Genomic DNA, 23,578 nt, shown 5'->3' on the forward strand with positions numbered 1-23,578 from the left:
ATTTGGCAGGACCAAAAGACTGTAATGCTGCTTTTATTGTGAATGATAGACTATTACATCAAGTTGGTAGTAGTTAGTGGTTCAGCTTTTTAAATAAATTTATGGGGCGCTGTTCGTATGTGTAAATGGGACTGTCAGTTTGCACAAAATTACACCGGAAATATTTGTATCTGTGGCTGGCATTAATGTTGTGTTGGAGGTGGACAGGAACCTGTTAAGCAGTGAAGAGTCTGCTGGTGCTGCGGCTAAGTAATGAGTAGGAAGCTGGCACAACTCTGTTTGTTTTTAAATGGGAGGGCTGGCAGCTTGACTAAAGTGTCATTGTTTTTAGTAGAAGGAAGGTAGGCTTGTAAAGAGAACTGCAAATAATGGGAAGAGAGGAGCAGTGGCTGGTAACACTGCCACCCATTAAGTGTGTTGGATTGTATGAGCAATACTATCACTATGGGTGCCTCTTTTGTATAAATACCTATACTCTATGTAAAGATAACTGTTGCCAATGGGCAAAGCAGTGGCTGCTAATACCATCACCAATGTGTTAGATAGCATTGTACAGTGTGAGTGCTACTGTCATTGTGTGGCTGCCTCCTCTATTTATATATACTTGTACTGTCCATAAATATAACTACTTCTAAATGGTGAAGAGAAGCAGTCTCTGATCAGAATGTCGCCATGCCTTATGTGTTGGTTAGCAGTATGCATGAGATTTACTGAACTGTGACTGTGTGCATACCTTTACTGTCCTGTATAACTAAAAGTATATTTTCTCTGACTTTCAGGAACCAAAGTCCAAACGGCTGCGAGCGGGACCTGCGAGAGGTACACAGTTGTGTGTGTCTCTCTGTGGACTTTATATTTACTCTTTTGGTGTTGCCGTGTTTATATATTTGGTTCAGGAGAGTGGCTTCATGGGCAGTGGGTCAAGTCATGTTGTTATTCTGTCACGTGTCAGTGGAAAGTTATGATAAGTAGAAAAGGTGAGCGTAATCCCATTTCTTAGATACATAAGGATGTGTAATGAAGATTTATACCCTTATAAAATGCACCTAGGATTGTCATCTACCGCTATAGTGGTAGTTGCAGATTCTGTCCATTGTTCCGCAGCATGGGAGAACATTGCAGCTAGATAATGTTGGTCGATATAACAAAGCATGAATCTTGCAACATCTAATTTAAATAAGTAATTAAATAAAGTAATTGTGTTGCTGTGCTTATAATATAGAACTGGGTTTACCAACAGTTGCTATTCCCAAACACATTCACCTATGCTAATATTATCACAGACAATATAATATATACCATACACCATTAAATTACATGAGCCTCTATACATTTATGTTAATAACATATGCTGTCATAATATCTACTTACATTTTTTAAAGGTCACATTTTTAAGTTAATTGCTTACTTCTAACCCAGTGCAATTTACTAATCGTGTAGTATAATTTCCAAACATGAAGTTACATTACAAAATATGTATATTACATTTTTTTGTGTTTTAAACCACTATACTTTGTGTTACAAAGGACTACATTTGCCTTACGCAATAACCCTGGAATTGTAATAGTCCTATCCAATGCCCCACCTGTGATCCAATGCAAATTACTGTATATAGTCGATCTGCATATTGGGTTAAAAAATTGAAAATACATGCCCTATTTTAAAGTATAAGGATATTAGAAGTCACCAAGGAGTTCCATTTACCTAAAGGCACAAGACAGCAGACCCAGGGAATTTATGAAGGTCATGAAACACCAAGGTGACTTCTAATATCTTTGTGTTTTGCAATAGACTGTGTATTACATTACATTACATTAACATTTATTTATAAAGCGCTAACATATTCCGCAGCGCTGTACAATAAGTGGGTTACATACATTGGACATACAGAGTAACATATAAAGCAATCAATAACCGTATTATATCTTATAATAATATATTTCAGTGAGTCATAAGACTCAAGGGCTATCCCAACACAGTTTTTCAACTGTGAAAATCAATAAGCATTGTTTATTAAGATATATTTTACAGGTTAATTGCTGTATATGACTTTTTTTTTATTATATAGCTTTAATTTTCTGGCCGTTATCTGTGCTATTATATCTGCATCTCTGAATGCAAACTTGGAAAGAGCAACTTTTCAGGAAGAATTGAATGTCTTTCCTAACTAGTCTTTTTCTCTCTTTTCTACATTCCTATGCAATGAGATTACCTTATTTATACATTTTGCTGTAACCACCTGCAGATGCCTCTTGAACTGCTGATGTTAGTATACTTTTATTCTCTTGCATATTATATACAGTAACAAAACCCACTTAGTACCTACAAGGCAGCTGCCAGTAACTTCCCTCAAGTCTAAATCAGTGTTTCTCAGGCTTTTTTTGGTTCATACCCCATTTTGAGAGCCATCATATGGCCTGTGCCCCTTTAACTTATATGGTTGCAGATATATAAAAACATTGCTTTACAGCCACATATTGCAGCTTCAGGTACATACAGTAGGTTCAGGAAAATCTAGAAAGGCAAATAAATATTCATCTCCAAATCTTTCTCTAACTGATGCATAAGCTGGACTTCCAGAATTACTTTAGACAGCAAACCTCCTCCTCAAATCTAACCTTAACTGGCCTTTCAGTTGACCCCACCCCAGCTTACACCCTCAAACCCTAAGCTAGGGTAGCTACTGCCACAATTTGGGTACCACTGGTCTAAATACATACACCCAGTGGGGGGGGGGGGTATTCTTAATACTGCAGATGGAGGCTGAGTAGGATAAACACAGAAAAATACTGTGCCTTACGTATTTTAATGCATCTTTAAAAAAAAAAAACCAATTATAAATGAAAAGTGAATTCCATTGCTTAAAATAACCACGAAATGTGCAAAACAGTTAGGGCTGTAGAACACAATTTTTGTCCAATAACGCACCCCTTCTGTTTGCAGCAGTGGGAATCCTTAGAGACCGAAACCACTAATGTGGTTAGCTATCTGGGCCTCCCTAGATGCTGGGTTTGTTGTCTCAATTGCTGAACCCCCAATATGACCCCCTTTATGGATACATTTTTGGCCTCCTCTTTCATTACGTTTAGCAGATTCCAAGGAAACAGAAGGTAACCCTCATATTTAATTGATTTCTATGTGTGCTGCTCCTGAAACATTGTCTTTAGAAATACCAAAACTCTGAATCCACAAATCGCTGTCCATAAATGGGGCCTGCAATAAACATGCAAAAGATAATAAAGCCTTGTAAGTTACACCCCTGAGAAACATTAATGCAAGAAGAAAAAGACAGAACCTCTAAGCCTTTATAACAACCATAAAAGCTATTTGCCAGCATCGTCTACCGAGTACTGTGTTATTGCAGTGAGGTTTGGGATGCAAAACTACCCAAAAGGGACAGCAAGCTTCAAAGAATATTTGTGCCTCTAGCTTTAAAAATTAGCTTGATTTTTGAGGAACAACCTTCCCTGTATTAGGTGAAAAAAAGAACAAGGCTGCCTACATGTGCTGCTCTTCATTTAAAAATCCCATCTACATGTCCAGTCACAACACAGTCCTTAACACGTGTTATAATAGCTGGGTATCAGCAAGATGGGAGTTACAGAAAAGATGGCCCTATCTGTAAATCAGGGATAACCATTTTTTGCTAAACTATAATGCCTGTTTTTCCTGCCATTTACTTAAATGGCAGATGCATGTTGGCCTGAAATTTGAGCATTAACAGAGAAAAAAAAGGTAAAATGTAAGAAAACAAACATGCTAGCTAATGGGGGTAATTGGTAGATTCCCCTACTTACCATGTGCTAAGTATTAAGCCTCGAAAGAGTATAAGAGCAGTGTGTCATGCAGTTTCCTACATCACTTATACAAAGTACAGACAGATATATGCTAATAAATAATGCTTAATGTCAATGAAACATGACCAAGGAAAGTCTAAAAGCTTTTATAGAACTTAATAGCCCACTCAGTGTGATTTGCTCTAGATGCTGACATCAGGTATCTAAACTGGACCTACAGTACTTGTGAGTTTTAGCTTTATTATTTGAAGATGCTATTACCCTTAGGGAAGATGTACAGCTAAACAGAACACACCTAAAACATATTCTAAAATGATTCATTAAACAATGCATTATTTGCATGCAGCAGTTACTTCACTTTACATACACACTAAGAAATATACTAATGGAAAAATCAGTAGTGAATCAGTAATGAATAGTCTGTGCATATGAATTTAGTCTGTTGTTCCGTGCTGAAGGAATTAATAATCTAATGTTTTCAGTGATCACCTTTCTAGGCACTGATCACGTTGCTGATTGGTCCTTGTCAGTCATAGTGCAACTGTATGTTGTCACTGAGAACTTGCTTCCAGCGGCTGGTGCTTACAAAACAAGTGCATACAGGACTGAGGCTAAATTGCAATTAGCTGAAGCTTTCTGCACTCCCAGGCGCACAGGAGCTCTATATGAATAGCTTCCATAAATAGGTATTACAAAGAGTGCTTTGTTGTGCCTTGTATCCTTAGGCACTCTTTATTTTGCAAGTTATGAATTATGCCAACAGTGGCACCTCTCATTGGTAAGCAAAGGGTGCCAGTTGCATTGGGGGGGGAACTCAGTTTTTTTTTTGCATTTTGCATTTTCTTCCTAATAATTTAACATCCATGGCTAGGTTATTATCACTATACATTTATCTTAGTCTGTTTTAAAAGTTTATCATTTAATAGCAACAAATTTAATTTTTTTAAATACCCATATTTGGTCTGGCATTAAGCCAGTTCTGACCATCTGTGTGAATATGATGGCTTGCCAGTCTCACCCAATGTCCCTATATCAGGATTCAATTGGGCAGGTTTGAAAATTTTCTCTGCAAATGAGGAAATGAAGAGAAGTGGCAGCTATGATCACTTGTGGAGAGTGTACAACGATCAGACCAACAGGAAGCGGCCATATCATGCATTTTATGCTCTCTGTCTGTTCGGCCCATGGGATGATCAGTCAGAAATAATAGGAGATTGGTCCAAGTTTGGTGACCTTAGAGGTCTGTCCAAGCTGAATATTTCATCTGTGGTGCTCTTTCTCAGCTTGTGGGTAGGTCATTAGCAGGTGAGGAAATAGGAAGAGCCAAAGCTACTCCTTACTTCTTTGATGCTAATAGCCCAAATGAGTGTAGCAGTGTTGCATGGAGGCCAAATCATACAATTTCTTTCTGTCTGACTTGTGGGCCCATTGGTCAGAAGGTTATCCATTTTTTGCAACCTTAACAGAAACCAGAACAGAATCTACCATCTGTAACCTTTGCATTTACCTCATATTTTGTTTAACCTTTTGGATTTTAGTCACAGAGGTTGAAGTAGCAGCAATACTTTCTTCTTGCTGCCAAACACATGTGCCTGTGAACCAATGCTCCCCAATTTGCCCAAAACATTTGTATTTCAGTCTGACAACTTAAGGTGGCCATACACAAGCCAGTTCTATACTTTAAAATGATTGATACCAAAACGATCTGATAATATCGTTAAATGGTCGTATAGTTGATGGTATATGAATGATCGTTGGGCCACTAATTGGGACCAATAAATTGATCACCTGGGTTTAAAGATTTTAGTAGTTCAGCAATAAAATCTGCCAGTTGGTGTGAGTGCCAGACATTTGTTGTTAAACGATTGTTCCCTGCGCATGTCATGATTGCCAGCGGAAGTCAACGAACAATATCGGATCGTACGTAGATGTATGATCTTTCTGTATTTTACATCAACAATACGATGACATCTTTTCAAATAATCATTGTCCGTGGATGGCATATCGTATGGCAAACCGATCGTCAAATGATCGTGTACTGATTAGATCATTCATCGCAGAACGAGAGAAATTGGCTTGTGTATGGCCACCATTACTAACATCATCATTATCTCATCTCATCATTATCTACCAGTACTGTTCCCCCATCTTGTTACACCTGATATTAAAAGAAGATGTAAATATGCCACTTGTATTACAAACCATTGTTTGTATTTTCAGTTAGTTTAACCCTTTAACTGAAACATGGAATTTATTTAGCAAAGTGAATTCTATTGACTGCATTCAAAAGAATAGAAAAACATTGTGCTAGGTATCACCAGCATTAAAATGGTCACATTTACTTTTAAATTGCTCCAGTGCACATCCTGACTACATATACCATCATATACCATCATTGAACAGCAACATCTTTTAAAGTATTTCCTTTTACTTTAACGAGAAACATCTATAGAAGAGAGTATGTTACCAACAGGAAATAATAAGTCCACCTAATAGGATCATACAGACTATATCCTGTACTTAGTCTGAAATCATAGAAACTAAGCTTAGTGGCAGCTAATTGCCACAGAGGTCTGATCTAAAGATGCACATGTTACAGCAGCATTGTAAAAATGTAGTTTTGTAAATGGTGTAGGTTTCATGACTTTCCTGCTGCAACAAAGTGTTTGTTACTCTTGCCTGTTAATTCTGAAATGTTATAGTGCATCAGCACTTCTGGAATGACTTAGCATGGTGTAACTACATGAAATATGTAATTCTCAATTCACATGGGACCGTTCTGTTCACAGTAGCTCCTATTTCCCTTTCATAACAGGCAGCTTAGATGAGTGGGATCTTCTTACTATATAAATAAACCACTGTTTGGAGATTACTCCTGCCCTCATTTAGGGTGTCAGACCGGCAGTGTTCTATAGTTTACCTAGTTACCTGCCATCCTAATGATATGTGGCTATTGATGGTACAATAGTGAGCTTTAAATAATGCAGGAGTACTCACATTACCAATACACCGCCTCCTCACATCTCTCTTATGCAGATATACTATACAGTTTAATCCAACTGTTAAAACATGGTCAAGTTTAAGAAGTGATTCGGGTAATGATTTTTTTAATCTGGCAACAGCAGACACAAAAATCCTGTGGGTGACAAAATGCCCTGTATTCCATTGTCCTTATAGATATCCTCTTCTTCATATTAACTACTGTTAGTTGTCAAAAGTTGCAAAAATTATCCAGAGGGGTAAATCCACAAGGACTAACCATTATTTTACTTTAAATGGAATAGTGCAGCTTAGGCAATATAAGCAAATATCTATGTTTTATGTACTGCATCACCATGTTTTTCCCAGAATGCCTTTCCAGCATTTATTAAAGGTACATCTCTTCCCTGCCAACTTTAATATGCATTTAAGAAAAAGTAATTGGAGTGTCAAACACAGTCTCTGTGCCATCGTATATGTATCAAATTCGGCCTCCATTCTCAGCTATATATAGCAGTGGTGGATTTATTCTAGTAATAACTTATGTAAAATTTTAGGTCATGGAACATGGACTCTGTGCCTAAGGCATTAGTGTACAGTTCTGTCTAGCCATAGAAACACTTAACAAAAACACTCATTGCTACTTATTTCCTTGTGCATCTATTTAGAACAATATAACTGACACATCAGAAATATAGCCCCTTAGGATACCACCCTCATCACAGTTAGATTATGTTTTGCAGAACGCTACAAACTTCCCTATGTCTGCTTACTTTGCGTCCTCCCTTTGAGGTTTTTTTGTTTTCACACCAAGGTGCACATTATTTTCTTTGGGTATTGAGAGCACTCCAGTTTAACCTTAGCACTCTACAGTCTTAAGAATTTTTAATTAAATATGGCACCAAGCTGGGTGTTTTCCTTTTGCCAAACTTCATGTACTGTGACTCAGCTAAAAAAGCAGGTTCTTAATTAAAATGTGTTTAGCAGCTTCCACCCTCCCCTCCCTTACCCATGTATACACCTTACCCACTACCTTAAATCACCCTCTTTGTATTTATGTTATTTAGAAAAGTATACTCTTCTTAATACACACCACAACAATGTCAGTAAATTCTATTCAAAGAACCCAAGTTTCCCCACTGAGGCTGAGAACCAGCCTGTCAGTTCAGTATGAGTCAGATGACTAACATTTTAATGTTTATTGAGACTGATTTCAGTAATGGTACTTACTTATGTTTTTCATGATGCCTGTCCCCTAACCACCAATCACATAAGCCTAGCCAAAACTCATTATTTTAGCTTCTGCATGAATGTGCCAAGTGTGATGCTCAGTTAGATCCTTGCAGGCACTGTAACCTTAGTCTGTCAGCCTCTAGGTCATCTGTCTAACTATCACTGTCATTGCTTTTATTTAATATGTCTTCCTCAACTGACAAGATTATTTTTCACCTGGAAATGAGTCCAAAATTTTGCCTTTATTCTTTCATGCTGTAATAAGCAGTTTATTATAAATGAATACACCGTCACCACTCTTCAGATTTACTTCCAGTCTGATGACTGCTTTACTTAGTCGCTATAAACTTAATTAGTATCTCAGAGAATCCCTTGACAAAGTTTTGTCAAGGGACAAAACACACAGGGAAATTTCCCTTCCCTCTGGCCTTATGTGTAAAGTCCAAAGTCTGAACAAATGAAGCTGAATGGAGTATCTAGACTGTGGAGACTTTTCCCTCCCTTCCAACCTTATCCCCCAATATATCCACATGACACAAGAGAAAACACACTGACACCATTCTTTTTGTGGGTGGGGTTCGGCCACAGCTTTATTAAAGAATCCAACATCAGAAATAGTCCTTGCCATGTATTTCAAACTTTACCAAAATATCACATCAAACTTTTTCGCTGTTATTATAACGAATGCCGGCCACTGTGAGTGGGCATATGGAAACCACCAAACTACACCCAAAATTAAATGGCCAAGGATTATCACCCGCCCTTTTGCTGTGACAGACCAAATATATATAAACATGTATCCAATATTTTAATAAAATTTCTTTTTTTTTTTTGAGACCTGAAAAGGTAAACAGAAACATGTAAAATTGAATAAACATTACGAGCCTATAGCTCCCTAGCTGAAAGCGCTTAAACAGGGAGGGGGGGAGGGAGATGCCGCTCCGTGCTGCAAGGATGTGAGACGCTGCTGTGAGGGCTGGCAGGCAAAAGGGGAGGGGGGGGAGTAGGAAGCCTCTTCTTTCCCGCCCAGCATCTGAGCAGGGTTAACTCCTCATGTGCTGGAGGGAAATAAGCCCTGGCTGGCTCCACAGTCCCTCAGCGCTTTCTTGATGTATTTCAGCGCTGTCTAGAATGCACTAAAAGATACTATGGAAGTAATAGTAAGGTTTACTTGTATGTCAATATAAAATAAATTATAGTGTTATTTAGTGTAGTTACGAAAACCCTTGATTACATTTAGTAGGAAGTGAGATTTATGGTGGAGGTATCTGTGACAGCTTCTATTCTGGCAAAAAAAACTAGACAAAATCTTGCTTTATGGTAGTGGTTTCCTTATAAAGTCAGGATCAGGTCAAGTGCTGCATTTGCTGCCTAAAGATCTTTTTAACTAATTTGCCTGTTAAAGGCAAATAAATACAATAGTTTACAATAGCAAACAAATGCACATAACATTTAAAATACACTAAAATATTGTACTTTCGATGTTAGGGAAGACAACTTGGCACAATTAAAACTTTTGTAAACAACACCGAAGTAGGATTAGGTGACAAAAGTAAGGCACACTACCAAAATAACAGACACCTATTAGTAGTAGTCTTCTGCAGGCTAACATAAAATACCAAGACTGCCACCTGTGGGAACCCTTCCCCTGAAACTGTGCAGCAAAGTTGGAGGTCATAGAATACTGTGTATACAACTATCCCTCTCTGCTTATTTGCATTTGGACAAATGAATAGGAGCTGCAATCTGGGAGACAGCTAATGCACCAAATTGCAGGTTTACCTTTGCATGCCGTGTCCGTCCCCTCTAATTTTTGGTGCACCTAAACTGCATACAGATGAAGAGCATTTAAAGAATGCTATTTTAGCACATCCTGAATGATATCAAGAATGTGGAATCATTAGAGAGAGCATATAATTGCACAAAGCTAACATACAAATAGAAGAAAAAACAAACAAATTCAAATGATAAAACAATTGCTTTATTAGCATGCGTACTTCAAAAACATAATAAGGATTGCCAGCTCATAGGGCCTGAAGATCGAACAAGAAAGTAGGCTTGTTATAAAAAGGGACATATTTTGAGGTACATATATTTGTATTTGAATAAATATTGCAGGTATGTGTGCAGCACTGTAAGTATCTTATTAAAGTTGCTAAACTGTATATATATTTTAATATATCTAGTATATAATATATATATTTTATAGCTTTTAACGCAGTCTATGGAAATAAGAATGCCTTAACCCTAGAAAATAATTCAAACAACAGGAATGCAGCCACATCCTTTCTGCACTACAAGATACATTTTATTTACCTCTATATAAATAGGTGGCTGCTGCTATCCTGCTCAGAAACCCACCTGATTCTGGGAATGGCAGTACCTCTGTATCTAAGCCACAGGTCAATAAGCCCTGATATAGGTCACACTGCTGCCCTCTTAACATGCACCCACTTGGCCTCTTTTAATGTTACTGCTCCAACTGTAATCCCACCTTTCTGAGTTACTGATTGCCCTCTCTCTCGCCACCTGTCAGTTGCTGCCAAGCTGCTTTGTTACTGCCTCCTTAATGTAGCAAGCCATTCTGTATGCAGCCAGATATTCCTTCCTCTCACCTCATGGAATAATATGTGCAGCTCCTAGTGTTCATCTCAGCTTCTTTCAGCACAAGCTATTTTTTCATTTACCCAGCCCTCTTATAATGTTGTGCTGGCAACAACCATTTTCCTCCTGCTCAACACTTTATACCTGCTCTCTCCTGCATGAAGTATATTCCCATTTCTTTGGTATACATGCTGTCCTCTTGTACTAATGCATGGTATCTGTCCCTCTTTCTCAAGAAGAAATGCATCTCCCTATCCCATAGTATAAGAAATATGCAAAGTGCCTGCTTCCTAGGCTCTATCCCAGCTATAAAACTATAGCACATGCAAGCTCTCCCTCCTATACAGTGCATGTAATGCAATCTATCTACATTTCCTAGTAAAAGGAACGCACCCCCCAATGAAATTGATTGCGAATTACCATACTCCCCATTGAATGCAAGCAAACTGCTTTCTAGTTCACGGAATCTATTTCAACTCTGCCCTTCTTTAACTATCCCTGCTATACAGTGCATGCAGCCTATCCCACTCCCTAGCGCATGCAGTCTAATCCTACTCTAAGGCATGCAGTCTAATCCTAATCTAAGGCATGCAGTCTCTTCCCACTTCTACCTCAAGCAGTCTGACTCTGTCTCTTTCCTATGACACCCATGCTTTAGATTAGAGGGGAATCATTGCTCCCCTATTTTATCAGTAGTGGTTTGTTTCCCTTTTCCCCCTCCTCTCACTATTAAATGCAGGCTATCCTCTTTCGCCCCCACTACCCCGTCTATCTATTACATGCAGTCTCTCTTCTCACCCCCCTCTCTCCCCCTCTCTCTATTAGATGCAGTCTCTCCGCTCCTCCCCCTCTCCTGCTCATGTTGTGTCTCCGGTTCCTGAGCTCCCGGAGCGGCCCGGACCCCCCCCACCCAGCCCCCCTCAGGGGCCCCCGAGGGACCCCGGGGCTCCCGGCACCCCCTGCCTCTCCGGGGGAGACCCAGAGACCCCGGAATCTGAGAGCCAGTCCCCCAGCAGGGGAAGAGACACCCCCACAAGGCTCAGAAGCCCCAACTTCAGATATCCCCCCGATTCCGGCAGAGAACCCCAAGGCACAGAAAAACTCGCCCAAGCCGGAGATATCAGCGCCCAGATTAAAGAGCGTGAGCTTTCCAGCCCTGATAGAAACCACCACATCGAAGACAGAAGCATCCCGATCAGAGACAGATACCCCACCTTCGGAGGCAAAGATACCCCTGCTAGAGACAGGGGGTCCCCCGTCAGTGACAGAGTCTCTGTCAGGTCTGCCAGCGATCTCAGGATCAGAGACAGAGAGCTCACTGTCAGAGACAGAGACCCCCACGGCTCAGACAGAGACCCCCCCGGCCGGCGGATGGAAGAGACAGCAGGGAACGCGGTGATCATCAGGATCGGCATCCCGGACCTGCAGCAAACGGTAACCAGCTCCTGTCTGTCTGCATGTCTGTCTCAATGTAGTGTGTGTGTGTGTAGCATGCTGGCTACTGCTGCCTATCGCCTCTACTACAGCTTCATTTCTAGGGAGCTCTTTACATATGGGGTGCTGCTGCACCTGTCTGCTTCTCTCTGTATGTGCTGCTATATATATACATATATATATACATACATTGATATCTATGTGTGCATATATATATATATATATATACACACACACACACATATACATACAGATATATAATATGTGTGGATGCATGCTAGATGAGAATAAGAGCCATCTTATTACATGCTGTAGGCTATTAATAATCGATGCATTCCATATATGATAATTTTATTAATATATCATCTATCTATCTATCTATCTATCTATATCTATCATCTCTATCTATCATCTATCTATCTATCTATATCTATCATCTCTATCTATCATCTATCTATCTATCTATCTATATCTATCATCTCTATCTATCTATCTATCATCATCTATCTTTTAATCACCCTCCAATTTATACACTGTTCTTTAAATACAGCTATGGATGTAAATGCACATATTTATACAAGACATATAAGACTGAAAACATATTTTAGTTGGTCTATTTAACATCAGATGTTCACACAGTCTTTTACCATTATGTAACACATGTTCAGAATACTTGTAAGGTACATCTTAGATACTGATATTTATAGACACACATATATATGTTATGTAGAACATAAAGTACCTGGAGTGCCTGCAAAACTGCTCCAATACCTGCTAATATGAGCAGCTTGACAAGATATATAGGGCTGTTCTATGGGGATGGCAGGCTGCTAACTGCATTGGACTTTCCCTTTAGCGACCCCATTCAGTAGGGAAGATAGAGAAAATACTGCTATATATTTGAGGTTAGATGGAACTCACACTGCTCTATACACAGCCCTGATTACATTCAGCCATTACCTAAATATTATGTTGGTTTAGAAATGTGCTGTACATACAGTAAGCCAGTATGCATACATCATATATATACCTACACATCTACATGATTTTATATATATATATATATATATATATATGTATATATATATATATATATATACACATCTATGTGTATGTCTTATCATTATGAGCATGTTTAAATGTGTATTTTTAAATACCTGTGTTTGTGGTAAGTTTAATGGATGACGCCATGGTGGGTTTTTATTTCTTTAATGTAGTTACATCACTTTTTTACTGCTGTGTGGGCAGATAGATAATATACAGTAACATAGATGTGCCAGTGTTGGTGCCAGTGTTGGTGGTCAGTATTATTCATATTGATTTAGAGTAAGTACAGTGAGTAAGGTGGGGGGTTTTAACCATCTTCTAATGCAGTGGTTGCTGCTCTCCATGATTGAGGGGGGAGGCTCAACCTGAAGGCCATTTAGGGTCAGGAGAGATTCTCTACTCTGGAGCTACCATGAGGCAGTGGGGGGGTCCAGGGAGGCCGCATCACTAGCCCCCCCCCCAGCTAAAAGAGCTGAATTTCCTGTTTAAAGACTTGAAATTCAGCTCTTAAAGTTACCAGGAGTAGTTTTTTTCTACCCCTGGTAACTTTGGGGGTGCTACCGCCTAAGGCAAGTTTCTCAACTCACCTCATGGCAGCAGTGTATAGGTGGAAACAATATTTGCTTTCCTAGAGACATAGATCAGATAGTATGAGACTTGGGGAGAATACTTCTTTCCTGTCAAAGATATTATTGGAACCATGGCTGAGCTGAGGTGGGGTTCTGAACAGAACGCCAGAGTACTGAAAGCAAAAATCCTAGAAGTTGAACCATCCTGTCAGGACATAGATTATGTGTGAACACTAATACACTAATGAAACATAACTGATTAACTAATGCTAAAATAATTTAAGTAAAAATCTAAAATCCATTAGGGTCAAGAAAATGAATTATATTTACAATCTCTCTGCGGTATACCAATCAAAATGAAAAGGGCTGTATTATAAGTACATATGGGGTTATGTAACCGAAGGTGCTAAGTTTGCTTAGGTACAGTAACCCATGGCAACCTGTAAACATCCTATTGGTTGCTATGGGTTACTGCACCCAAGCTAACTTAGTGCCTTTTATTACATATGGGGGTAGGACCATAATATTGCAATATTATTCTCAATCTTGAGGAAACATTAGCCTTAGATAAATCTTACTAGGCATCATTTTTCCCTCCCTCCCATACATAGAACCTGCCCTTTTGTTGAAGGTAATCTATTAGACACATAAGGGGCTATTTAAGGGGCCATTTATTATGCATTGGGCATGGTACAACGTTTAAAAAACAATCAGTGTTGGGCCCCTATAGCCCTGAGGTGCAACAAAGACTCAGATTGGAGAATGAGCTCCAAGATGTGCAGTTAATGACCCCTGTAGCGCTTCTAGGTGCTGTACATTATAGATACAACATATTTTGTATTCTTTTTGATACATATTTATGCTCGTACCTGTATGAATGTTTTTTTATAGTAGGAGCAAATGCCTGGCTATAATAAATTGCTCTTTGTGTAGGTAGTAGTGACTCAACCCAATGGACTCACAGTGTTATAGTTGGCAATACCTAGCTATTGTGCACAGTTTGTTAGATGATGGTTACTGACCTTCATGGATGCTTCAGTCAGAAACATCAGTACCTGCTAATGTTTTACAGGAGATTGCAGAAATTGATATGTACATGTGTAGCTTCAACTACACATAATGGTAAACGCAGTACATGAAGTAGTTGGCCGTGATAAACATTTCTATAGGAAACTAAAGGATGCAATTTCTTTGAAGTAATGGGTAGTAAATACAGTAGCTAGCAGTGACTGAATGTTGTTAGCTACTAATGGAGTAGTTTGAACAATCTGAAACATATAAATGAATTGTACACTGTATGCTGGTGCCTGTATAGTGTGAATGCAAATCAGTCATAGACAGCGCCTAGCATGGTAGATGTGAAATGCTTCTGCAATATTGTTTTCAAGGTGCAGTCACTCTTAATGCTCCAGTAAGCTAGACTCTATTAATGGAATACAGTATTTATTTGTATTTAGAGGTACTGTTGCTCAGGACATGGAAGGCATGCTGAGTTTCTGCCCACTGGAGCTAATAACCACATTTGCCATGGCTAAAGCACAGTAGAATAATGTGACTTACCCAAGGTCACACAGGGCTAGCGTCTCATACAGGCAGATGTTACTGCTGAGTGCTTTAGTCCTATCTACCATTGATTAGATTAAAGGGTTATTTTGATTTGCATTTTTGCTGTCACTATACTTAATTTTGTGGGAAAAGTTCTAGAGCTTCACAAAGCAGTGGCCGGGTTCACCTTACAGGAGGTAGAAGAAAAGATATAATCAGGATCAGACTGGGCCACTGGTGCCCCAAGAAAATACCCGGTGGGCCCCGGCAGCCCAAACACGATCCCCGCAGGGCGCCCCCCTAAGCCGTCGGTCTCCCTCCTCCGACGAGCTAAAGGTAAGTTTAATGTACGCATGCCCAGGGATCGAGCGGGTGGTTGGGGCCCCTATGGGGAAGGGGGTGTAAAGGCTCCGGCGGGGGCCCATGGGGGCATGCAGGGGCCCCTGAGGCAGTCCGACCCTGGGTATAGTCACTAGAGGGGGGCTACAAATGTTTTAGGCATTCCAGGTGATTATTAACTGCTTACCTGAGACCCTGGGCTGGTGTTACTTTTCTTTGAAAACTGCACTGTCCTGGGGTAATACTGTAGGAGGGCCATGTCACTATATATCTTGGATCCTCTGCATGGCCAATATTATTGTTATGTATTCCTTATCTTCCATGTCAGGCCCATTACTTTTCATCTGTACTTTCATCTGTAGCTTGATTTTCTACTGTAAATCAAGCTACTGCCTGGTTTCTATGGTAAGTGGGACCTTGGAAACCAAATAACGCTTTAAATTCTAAACTAAAGTATTGTAGAACAAAAAGTTAAATTATTAAAAATTAAATAATATAAAATTTAGGCCGACTTTCAAGGTGAACTGCCTGTTGTGACAAACAGGACACATGATAAAATGATGTGACAAAGAATGGCTGGAGTAGTTTAATTAAATAGCTGTGAATCATTATTCCAACAGATGTCTTTTGCAAAATTATAAATGTATTACTGTTTACCTCAGAAGATTCCAGGGGTTAGGTGGTCATAAACAAGCAGATTTAAGCTGCCGATTCAGTCCCTTAAGACCACATTGGCTGCTTATCTTTTCGGGTATAAGGGCCCACCAACAGGCCTGCCTGGCTGAAAATCAAGCAGATCAATTGGGCAAGAAGTGCACATTTTTCCAGTCCTTGTCTGAGATCTTTTTAGACTTTAGTGGATGACCATATTGTTGGCCCTAGGACCAGCTATTGAATCAGCCTGATTTGGCCCAGCATGTGGATTATTAATAATAACAATAATAATAATGTTTGTCAGTTCCTGCACATAATGACTCTCATCTGACATCTGAAATGTTCAGGAGTGTATTGAAAATGTGTTTTACTTCAATACAATACACAATACAATCTGTTTTTGATGTTATCTTTTGGAGTTTTTAGGCAATTAAATTCATAGAGCTGTACAAAACCATAGCAGGCACATCAGGTCACATATTCAGTTCATCTGCATTGGCCTTTTTGTATGCTGTAATATCACTTTTGCTCCTTGGAGTGCATGGTAAACAGTATTATCATTGAATATTTGGTTAACTAAACTGATAATTACAATCGCCAGCATGTTGATCCAGCATGTCAAATTAAAATGACATGGTACAAAAGGTACAATTTGCTTAGGATCAAATTACTTCTAAGGGGAAATACACACTTTTAAGAAGCACTATATTAAAAAATATACCGTATAAAACTAAAATTAAAAACTAAAGCAGGTAATATAGAACAGGAGAGACAGAAAACTGTAAGCAAGAAAGTAACTGGGCATTGCAGAGGCTAGGGGGCACATTTATCAAAGTAAGATTGTTTCCGATTACAAAAAAATTGTATTTTCTCTAAGTTTTCGTACTGTGTGTTTTTTGCGACTTTTTTGTTAATTTGCGCAACTTTTTCGTACTTTGCGACAATTTGTGCAACAAAATCACAAAGTTTCAGATTCATTAAAGCTTCAGAGTGCCATTGAGTCCTATTAGAGGCTTCCAAAAACATGCATAGAAGGATCAAAGTCAGAAAGGTTTTCCCGCCATTTACGATCGCTCGGATACGAACATTTTGTGACTTTCGGATCACTATTATTGTGGCTATTATGATTTTTCCGTAAGCATATTGACATTTGTGATCATCAGAAATTATTGTATCTAATCCGAATTTTACCCATTTTGGGATTCAAATTCGTACTTTGATGAATTTGCCCCTATGTGTTGCCCCTGAAACACCAGTTTGACACGCCAGCTATAGACCTTACAGTCTCAGACACTTACCTGACATTTGCAACTCAGCATTGATGAGCGAATCTGTCACAGTCTTTTTGACATGACCTGACTTTTTTTGAGACAACCGTGACTTTTTTTGACACGACTGCAACTTTTTCCTTACTGCAAATTTTTGTTGGGACAATTTTTTTGCGCCAGTCTTATGAAAAAAATTGCCACTGGCGAAATGCAGAATTTCGCAGCAAATCCATGCCTGCCAAAAAAATCTGCTCATCATTAAACATGAATTATATACAGCAAAAATCTTGTGACTCCTTACTCCCATGGGTAGGGAAATCAGTTTATATTGCTTTAGTTTTTGTCCTCTTATGATTTGCTAAATTGAAGAGGACACTTTTTGTTTCACTGGAAGGAATAAGGTAATAATTAAAGAAATATGCATAAATGTCTATTAATTAGATGTATAAAATCTAACAACTAACTTTTAAGTGTGCTTATGAGAAAAACTTCAAAAGTTCCAGTGTGTAAATATTTTAATACTTGTCCCTTACTTTATGCTGCTGGGGTCCCAGTGGGATCTCATTAACAGCCCACTGGATCGATGTATAACAGAGTAGTAAGTGATCGGTCAGAGAGAACCGTCCCTCACTCCTGCAGAGAAAATCACTAACATCTTCACACAGTATGTGCCACTGAAAATAAAAACATTGGGCGAGCTATATAAAAGTACGTAATGTTTTTTTTTGGTCTACAGATAATTGTTTCTGGCATTGGTTTGCACAAAAGTTATTCTTTTACAGTATTCAATATTGACTTTCAGAAATTCGACTTTTATTTGGCATTACTTACATTAGGTCAGATTGCTCTGATCCCACTGATTGGCTTACAGAGTAGCATATCCAATATGAAAGTGCTGTGCTTCTAACCAGGGCTAATGGCCAGATTACGTTTCTTGAGGAAACTTTAAAGAAACTACGAGGCAAGTTTTTCTCATCAAATTTAATGCGCCCTAAACTGAGCTTCTATTTGACTGCATATGCAGAGGTATACCATATAAAACTCTTGCTTGTATTTCCTAGCAGCTGTGTTTCTCAATGTACAGTCTCAGTGCACATGGCCAGATATCTTTTATGTAAAGGATAGAGGTGGTGCATATAGCAAAGCAAGGGGCACTATATAGCAGTTACAATGCACTACTTTTAAACCCACTTTGAACTGGCACGTAAAGTCAGATCTTTTTTCTTCTGTTTATATCAATATGTATCAACCCTGTGCTTCAGGAATCCAACACATTCATTCTTTCACCAATACCTCAGCCAGACAAGCATCCTCAAGTGCTTCTTCCTCTCTTATGTTAATAAATACAATTTAGCAAATAATAACCTTGGGAGACTCTAGATCTTAAGTTCACTATAGGCTTGGATATTACGCTTGCTAAAGACGTCATCCAAGCCACTTATAAAGGCATTAATAGACTCTGCCATTAAAACATCACCTGGCAGGGCATTCTACAACCTTGCTGCCCTCACTCTGAACAACCACCTACGCTGATTCAAATGAAAGTTCTGTTCCCCAAGTCTAAATGTTCTTTTTTGTGTAAAAAATATACCCCGCTATTTGCTTATAATGTCCTGTACTTGTACAATGTAATCATGTTCTCTCACAAGTGCATTTTCTCCAGAGAAAAACACCCCAAACTTGACAGTCTTTCCTCATAGTTTAAATCCACCATCCCAGTTTAGTGCAAGTCTCTGCACTCTCTCCAGCTTATTAATATTCCCCTTAAAGACTGGGGCCAAAATCTACACTGCATTTCCAGGTATCTATAAAGAGGCAAAATGATGCTTTCATCCCACATGTTAAAGCTATTTTTTATGCAGGACAGCACATTATTCACTTTAGTAGCCTCTACCTGACAAATCCTTCTTAGTTAAGGATGTCCCAACACACTATCATTTGGTGTATAACTCACCTTTATGTAATTTCTATCAAAGTACAAACCTTGCATTTATCACTAATTCAACCTCATTTGTCAATTCTACAAAGTGGCAATCCTGCATAGAACTTATAGTTTTGCACAATTTAGTTTCATTTAGGGAGACAGCAAATTGTTCAGTTAATCCACAATAAATTTACTCAAAATGCCTGTTTATTCTCACAAGAGGCTCATTTCTTCCATGTATACCACCGTAAAAAAAAGCAGCACCTGGTAACTTAAACAACCAAAATTGATCAGATATTATCTTGGCTTGTGCTTTAAAACCTAGTGGGCGAGCTTTAGCCTGTAGGATAAACCCATGTAAATGGGGTTTTCTTGGAGCTATTTGGAATTCGTTCCCAGTATTCCTTTTGTATATTTGCATACATGTAATGTGATCTCCTCAGTCCTAATGATTTATTTGTGGATCCACACTCCTGGCTCTACCTGAGCTGATCAACAAACCTGCAGTGTACTGATGAGCCCCAAGAAGGGCAGAACTGGTCTGTAGTTGGGAATTTGATCAGCTATTATCTTGGCCTCTGCTTTAAAGGAGAAGGAAATGTAAACACTAAGTAAGCTTTATCAGAAAGGTCTATGTAAGTACAGCCATAAGCACTCACAAAAACACTGCACTGAGTCTCTTAGGGTATCTGACTTCCTCTCTCAGAAAAATCCTTCATTCCTGGGGCCAGTTCTCTCCTCTCTCCCCTCTCCTTCTCCCCCCTCCCATAAGAATTCATAAATCTCACTCCCCCCACCCTTAGGAACGTGTGATCTGAGCTATAATAGCTAAACTATAAGCAGGAAGCTATGAAGACCAAGTTAAAATGGCAGCTTCAGTCTTAAACAAAATGAGAAAGCTTATAGGGCTGTTTTCTCAGGAATGGTAATGCTTTCTGCAGAATAAATATAGTGTTCTAGGTGGCACTAGTGTGGCAACTCTATTGGCAGCAAAATGCCAAAATGACTTTCTTTCTCCTTTAAAACACAATGGGCGAGCCTTAGACTTTTGGATAAACCTATGTAAATGGAGTTTTCATGGAGCTATTTGGGATTAGTTCCCAGAATACATTTTTTTTAAAGGAGAAGGATGCAGGCATACCTTCAGTTCTCTCAATAGTGCCCTTAAGTCTCCCCATATTTCTCCAGTTCAGATGAATAGAAGCCTCATAAGAAAAAAAAATGCTGAGCTCTGTAAAGAAAGTTCCCATAATGCCTTGCTCCTGCACCAAGACCAAGACTGGTGTACATGCTCAGTTTGTAAGACTATGAGGAAGCTTCCTACTGATTGGCTCAGGTCACACACTCATAAGGGGGGGGGAGCAGGAGAGGGGAGAGGGCTGTGTGTCTCTGGCACAGGAAAACAAAGAGACAACAAATCCAGTTTCTTTTCACAGAGAACTCAGTGCAGTGTTTCTGTATGGCTGTATTTACATAGACCTTTCTGATAAAGCTTACTTAGTTTTTACCTTTCCTTCTCCTTTAACAGTAACCTAGTTATCTGCTTCATAAGAAGGTGGCTTCTTTAAAATTGATCCTTCTCAGTGTTGCAGTTTGCTGCTCTTAATCTTGAACTACTGTAGGGCTTCTGGATTGTGCCCACATTTGCTACAGATAATCACACTGGAATTCCTGTCCCAAATATACAAACATATGGCAAACTGTTAGTCAGACCATCAATCCTACTACCACTCATTATCCCAGTTAGAAAATGAAAAATTACAAGAGAATTGCACAATGGATAAACCCTTATGTTTTTTAATCCCACCAGAACAGGGGGCATAATCTTTTAGATCATTAGGGAGAACTGAACAGAAACAAACTATGATCCTAGACTATCAAGGTTGGGTTTTTTTCAGTATTGACAGATAGTGGGGGCACCATTCACATACAAAAGCACAAGTGGCCACCCCTTCAGACGTAACCAACAAAATTTCCATTTGAAGCAATGCAAATGGTTCTTCATAGCGAGGGCAGTGAGGCTGTGAAATGTACTGCCAGGTTATGTTGTGATGGTAGATTCCATTAATGAGTATATTATCCAGGGCTATAGTAATCTCAACATCTAAAGTTCGACTTTTTTCAACTCAAAATAACTATGTAACTATGTTACAAATTGGTTTCAGAACTTGATGCCCAGCATTCTATGCACAGATGAAAAAGGAAAAAAAAAACAAACAAAATTCAAGACCTTTTGGTCTTGAAAAAGGTCTTAGAAGGAGACCGAAACATCGACCTAATTTTATGGAACAATAAAAGTAATTTTTTTGTAAACGTTCCTGCCTATGTGGGATTTTATATATATAAATATATATATATATATAGATATATATAGATGCTGTCTTTATGGTTTCTTTATCATTGCAGGAAATAATAAAATAAAAATAACATTTAGCACAGGGATCCCCAACCTTTCTTACTCACAGTCAAATATAAAAAGACTTGGAGATCAACACAAGCATCATAAAAGTTCAAAAACTTGGTTTGGAGGCACTGAGAGCAGCATCCAAGGGGTTGGTGAGTAAAGGTGGCCATACATGTTAAGATCCGCTCGCTTGGCGAGGTGCACAAGTGAATGTAACTTGCAGATGTTCTAAAAGTTAACTTTTGTATCATAAAATCTTCCCTGCATGGCAGGACTAACGGGACCATAAGTAGAATACTTCATAGTTGTTTTGAAAAGTTTTTCAAAGTTTGTAGATACCAATAAATATGGTGGCACTGGTATTCCTGCCATTGTTACATAGCACAAATAGGCAGAGGAATTCTAGGTTATAGGGGTTCTTTAAAATTCATTTAGACATTACTTATGTATCATTTTGTATATATTTCTTGTTACTTTGAGGTCCTATATATGAAGTATCAAGAAACCGTACCAAGCTATAATGATAGTTAGTGCTCAGTAAACTGTTGGGATCTAATAATTGTTTTTTAAATTTGTTATAGCCAACATATAATAGGTTGAATCCTTTTTACCTGTCATCATGCCTATCATCAGGGATAGGCAGGTAGTTGGTAGTGCACTATTGGGGAAATGTTCTTGCAAGTTAAGGTTTGTTGTAACTGTTTTTGGTAGAGAGCCTGATGTGACTAAAATTAAAGCCGTGCTTTGCACTTGAGTGATTAATGTTATTTCTTTTTCTTTTTTTTCGTAATAAGATCAAGAAATAGATCTGTTCATCCCTCTCTGCCTGGCAGTGTCTTGCATAGGACCTAGGGATGTTAGTTCTCATGACCCCTATACTGGTCATGTTAAATCCACAGAACCTTATGTTTTTCAAAAGTACTTGCATGCTTCAGATTCAGCCGAATCCAAGTGCCTAACCAAATCGAAAGCAAACCCTAAAGAGATACTGACAACTGAAACTAACATTTTTTTTTAGATATATCATAACACAGTCTTTGCATTCTATTTATAATAATGTGAGGGCTGCCATATTTGTCCATTAGCATTAGAAGTTATAACTGACAGGCTGAGATGGGACAGTGAAGTTGGAAAAACACGTTTAGGAACTTCAAGTAACAATTACTTACAAAAGCAGAACTATCAGTGAAAGCAATCAACATGACCTATAGGTAACATTTAATGTTCATTAATATTTTGAAAAAGTATTTTTTTAGTGTCAGTATCACTTTAAAATTAAGGAAGGTCATTATTTTCCCCCCTTTTTAGCCTAATTTGTATTCAGATGCTGTTTGAGATTCGGGTGAATTCTTTGAAAAAATTGGATTTGTTAAAAAAATAACTTGAAATCTAAATGAAAATAAACCTGTTGTGATATTGGCTAGACAATATGTTATCTATCATATCAACCACCTGTAGAAGCAGAGGTGATTTTAAAGGGGAACTGTAGCTGCTATTAATTTAATATCCCATTCAATCTGATGAGAAAACATATTCAATTCCAAATTGAATCAAATCAATGAAAACAAATCTTCAAATAGCACACAGTTGTTTTGCTGCTTTTGTCCGCCAAAATATAAAAACCCTTTGTGCTATCACCCTCAAAGTAGCTTTTTGCACCCCTGGTTAAATGCTAATAAAAGAAAACAAAATTGTAAGCACATTTGCAAATACATTTATTACAAGTTTTTAATGGTTTTTGTTTTATTTGTATTTATAATTGCTATTAAGAGCACTGTTTG

General features: G+C 38.5%; 1 protein-coding gene across 2 annotated transcripts in view; it reads left to right on the plus strand.

Annotated features, from left to right (window-relative positions):
- shank3 (SH3 and multiple ankyrin repeat domains 3) overlaps nucleotides 1-23,578 on the plus strand; it is a 189,555-nt gene that overhangs the window by 30,943 nt on the left and 135,034 nt on the right. For both annotated transcript variants that reach the window (XM_018092370.2, XM_012960073.3), the window contains exons 2-3: nucleotides 780-977; nucleotides 11,439-12,047. In XM_018092370.2, the coding sequence (XP_017947859.1) occupies nucleotides 11,439-12,047 (609 nt within the window). In that variant the 5' untranslated portion in view covers nucleotides 780-977. The remainder of the gene's footprint in view (nucleotides 1-779; nucleotides 978-11,438; nucleotides 12,048-23,578) is intronic.

The sequence above is a fragment of the Xenopus tropicalis genome, chromosome 3, assembly GCF_000004195.4.
Source record: "Xenopus tropicalis strain Nigerian chromosome 3, UCB_Xtro_10.0, whole genome shotgun sequence".
Classification (NCBI taxonomy): Eukaryota; Metazoa; Chordata; class Amphibia; order Anura; family Pipidae; genus Xenopus; species Xenopus tropicalis.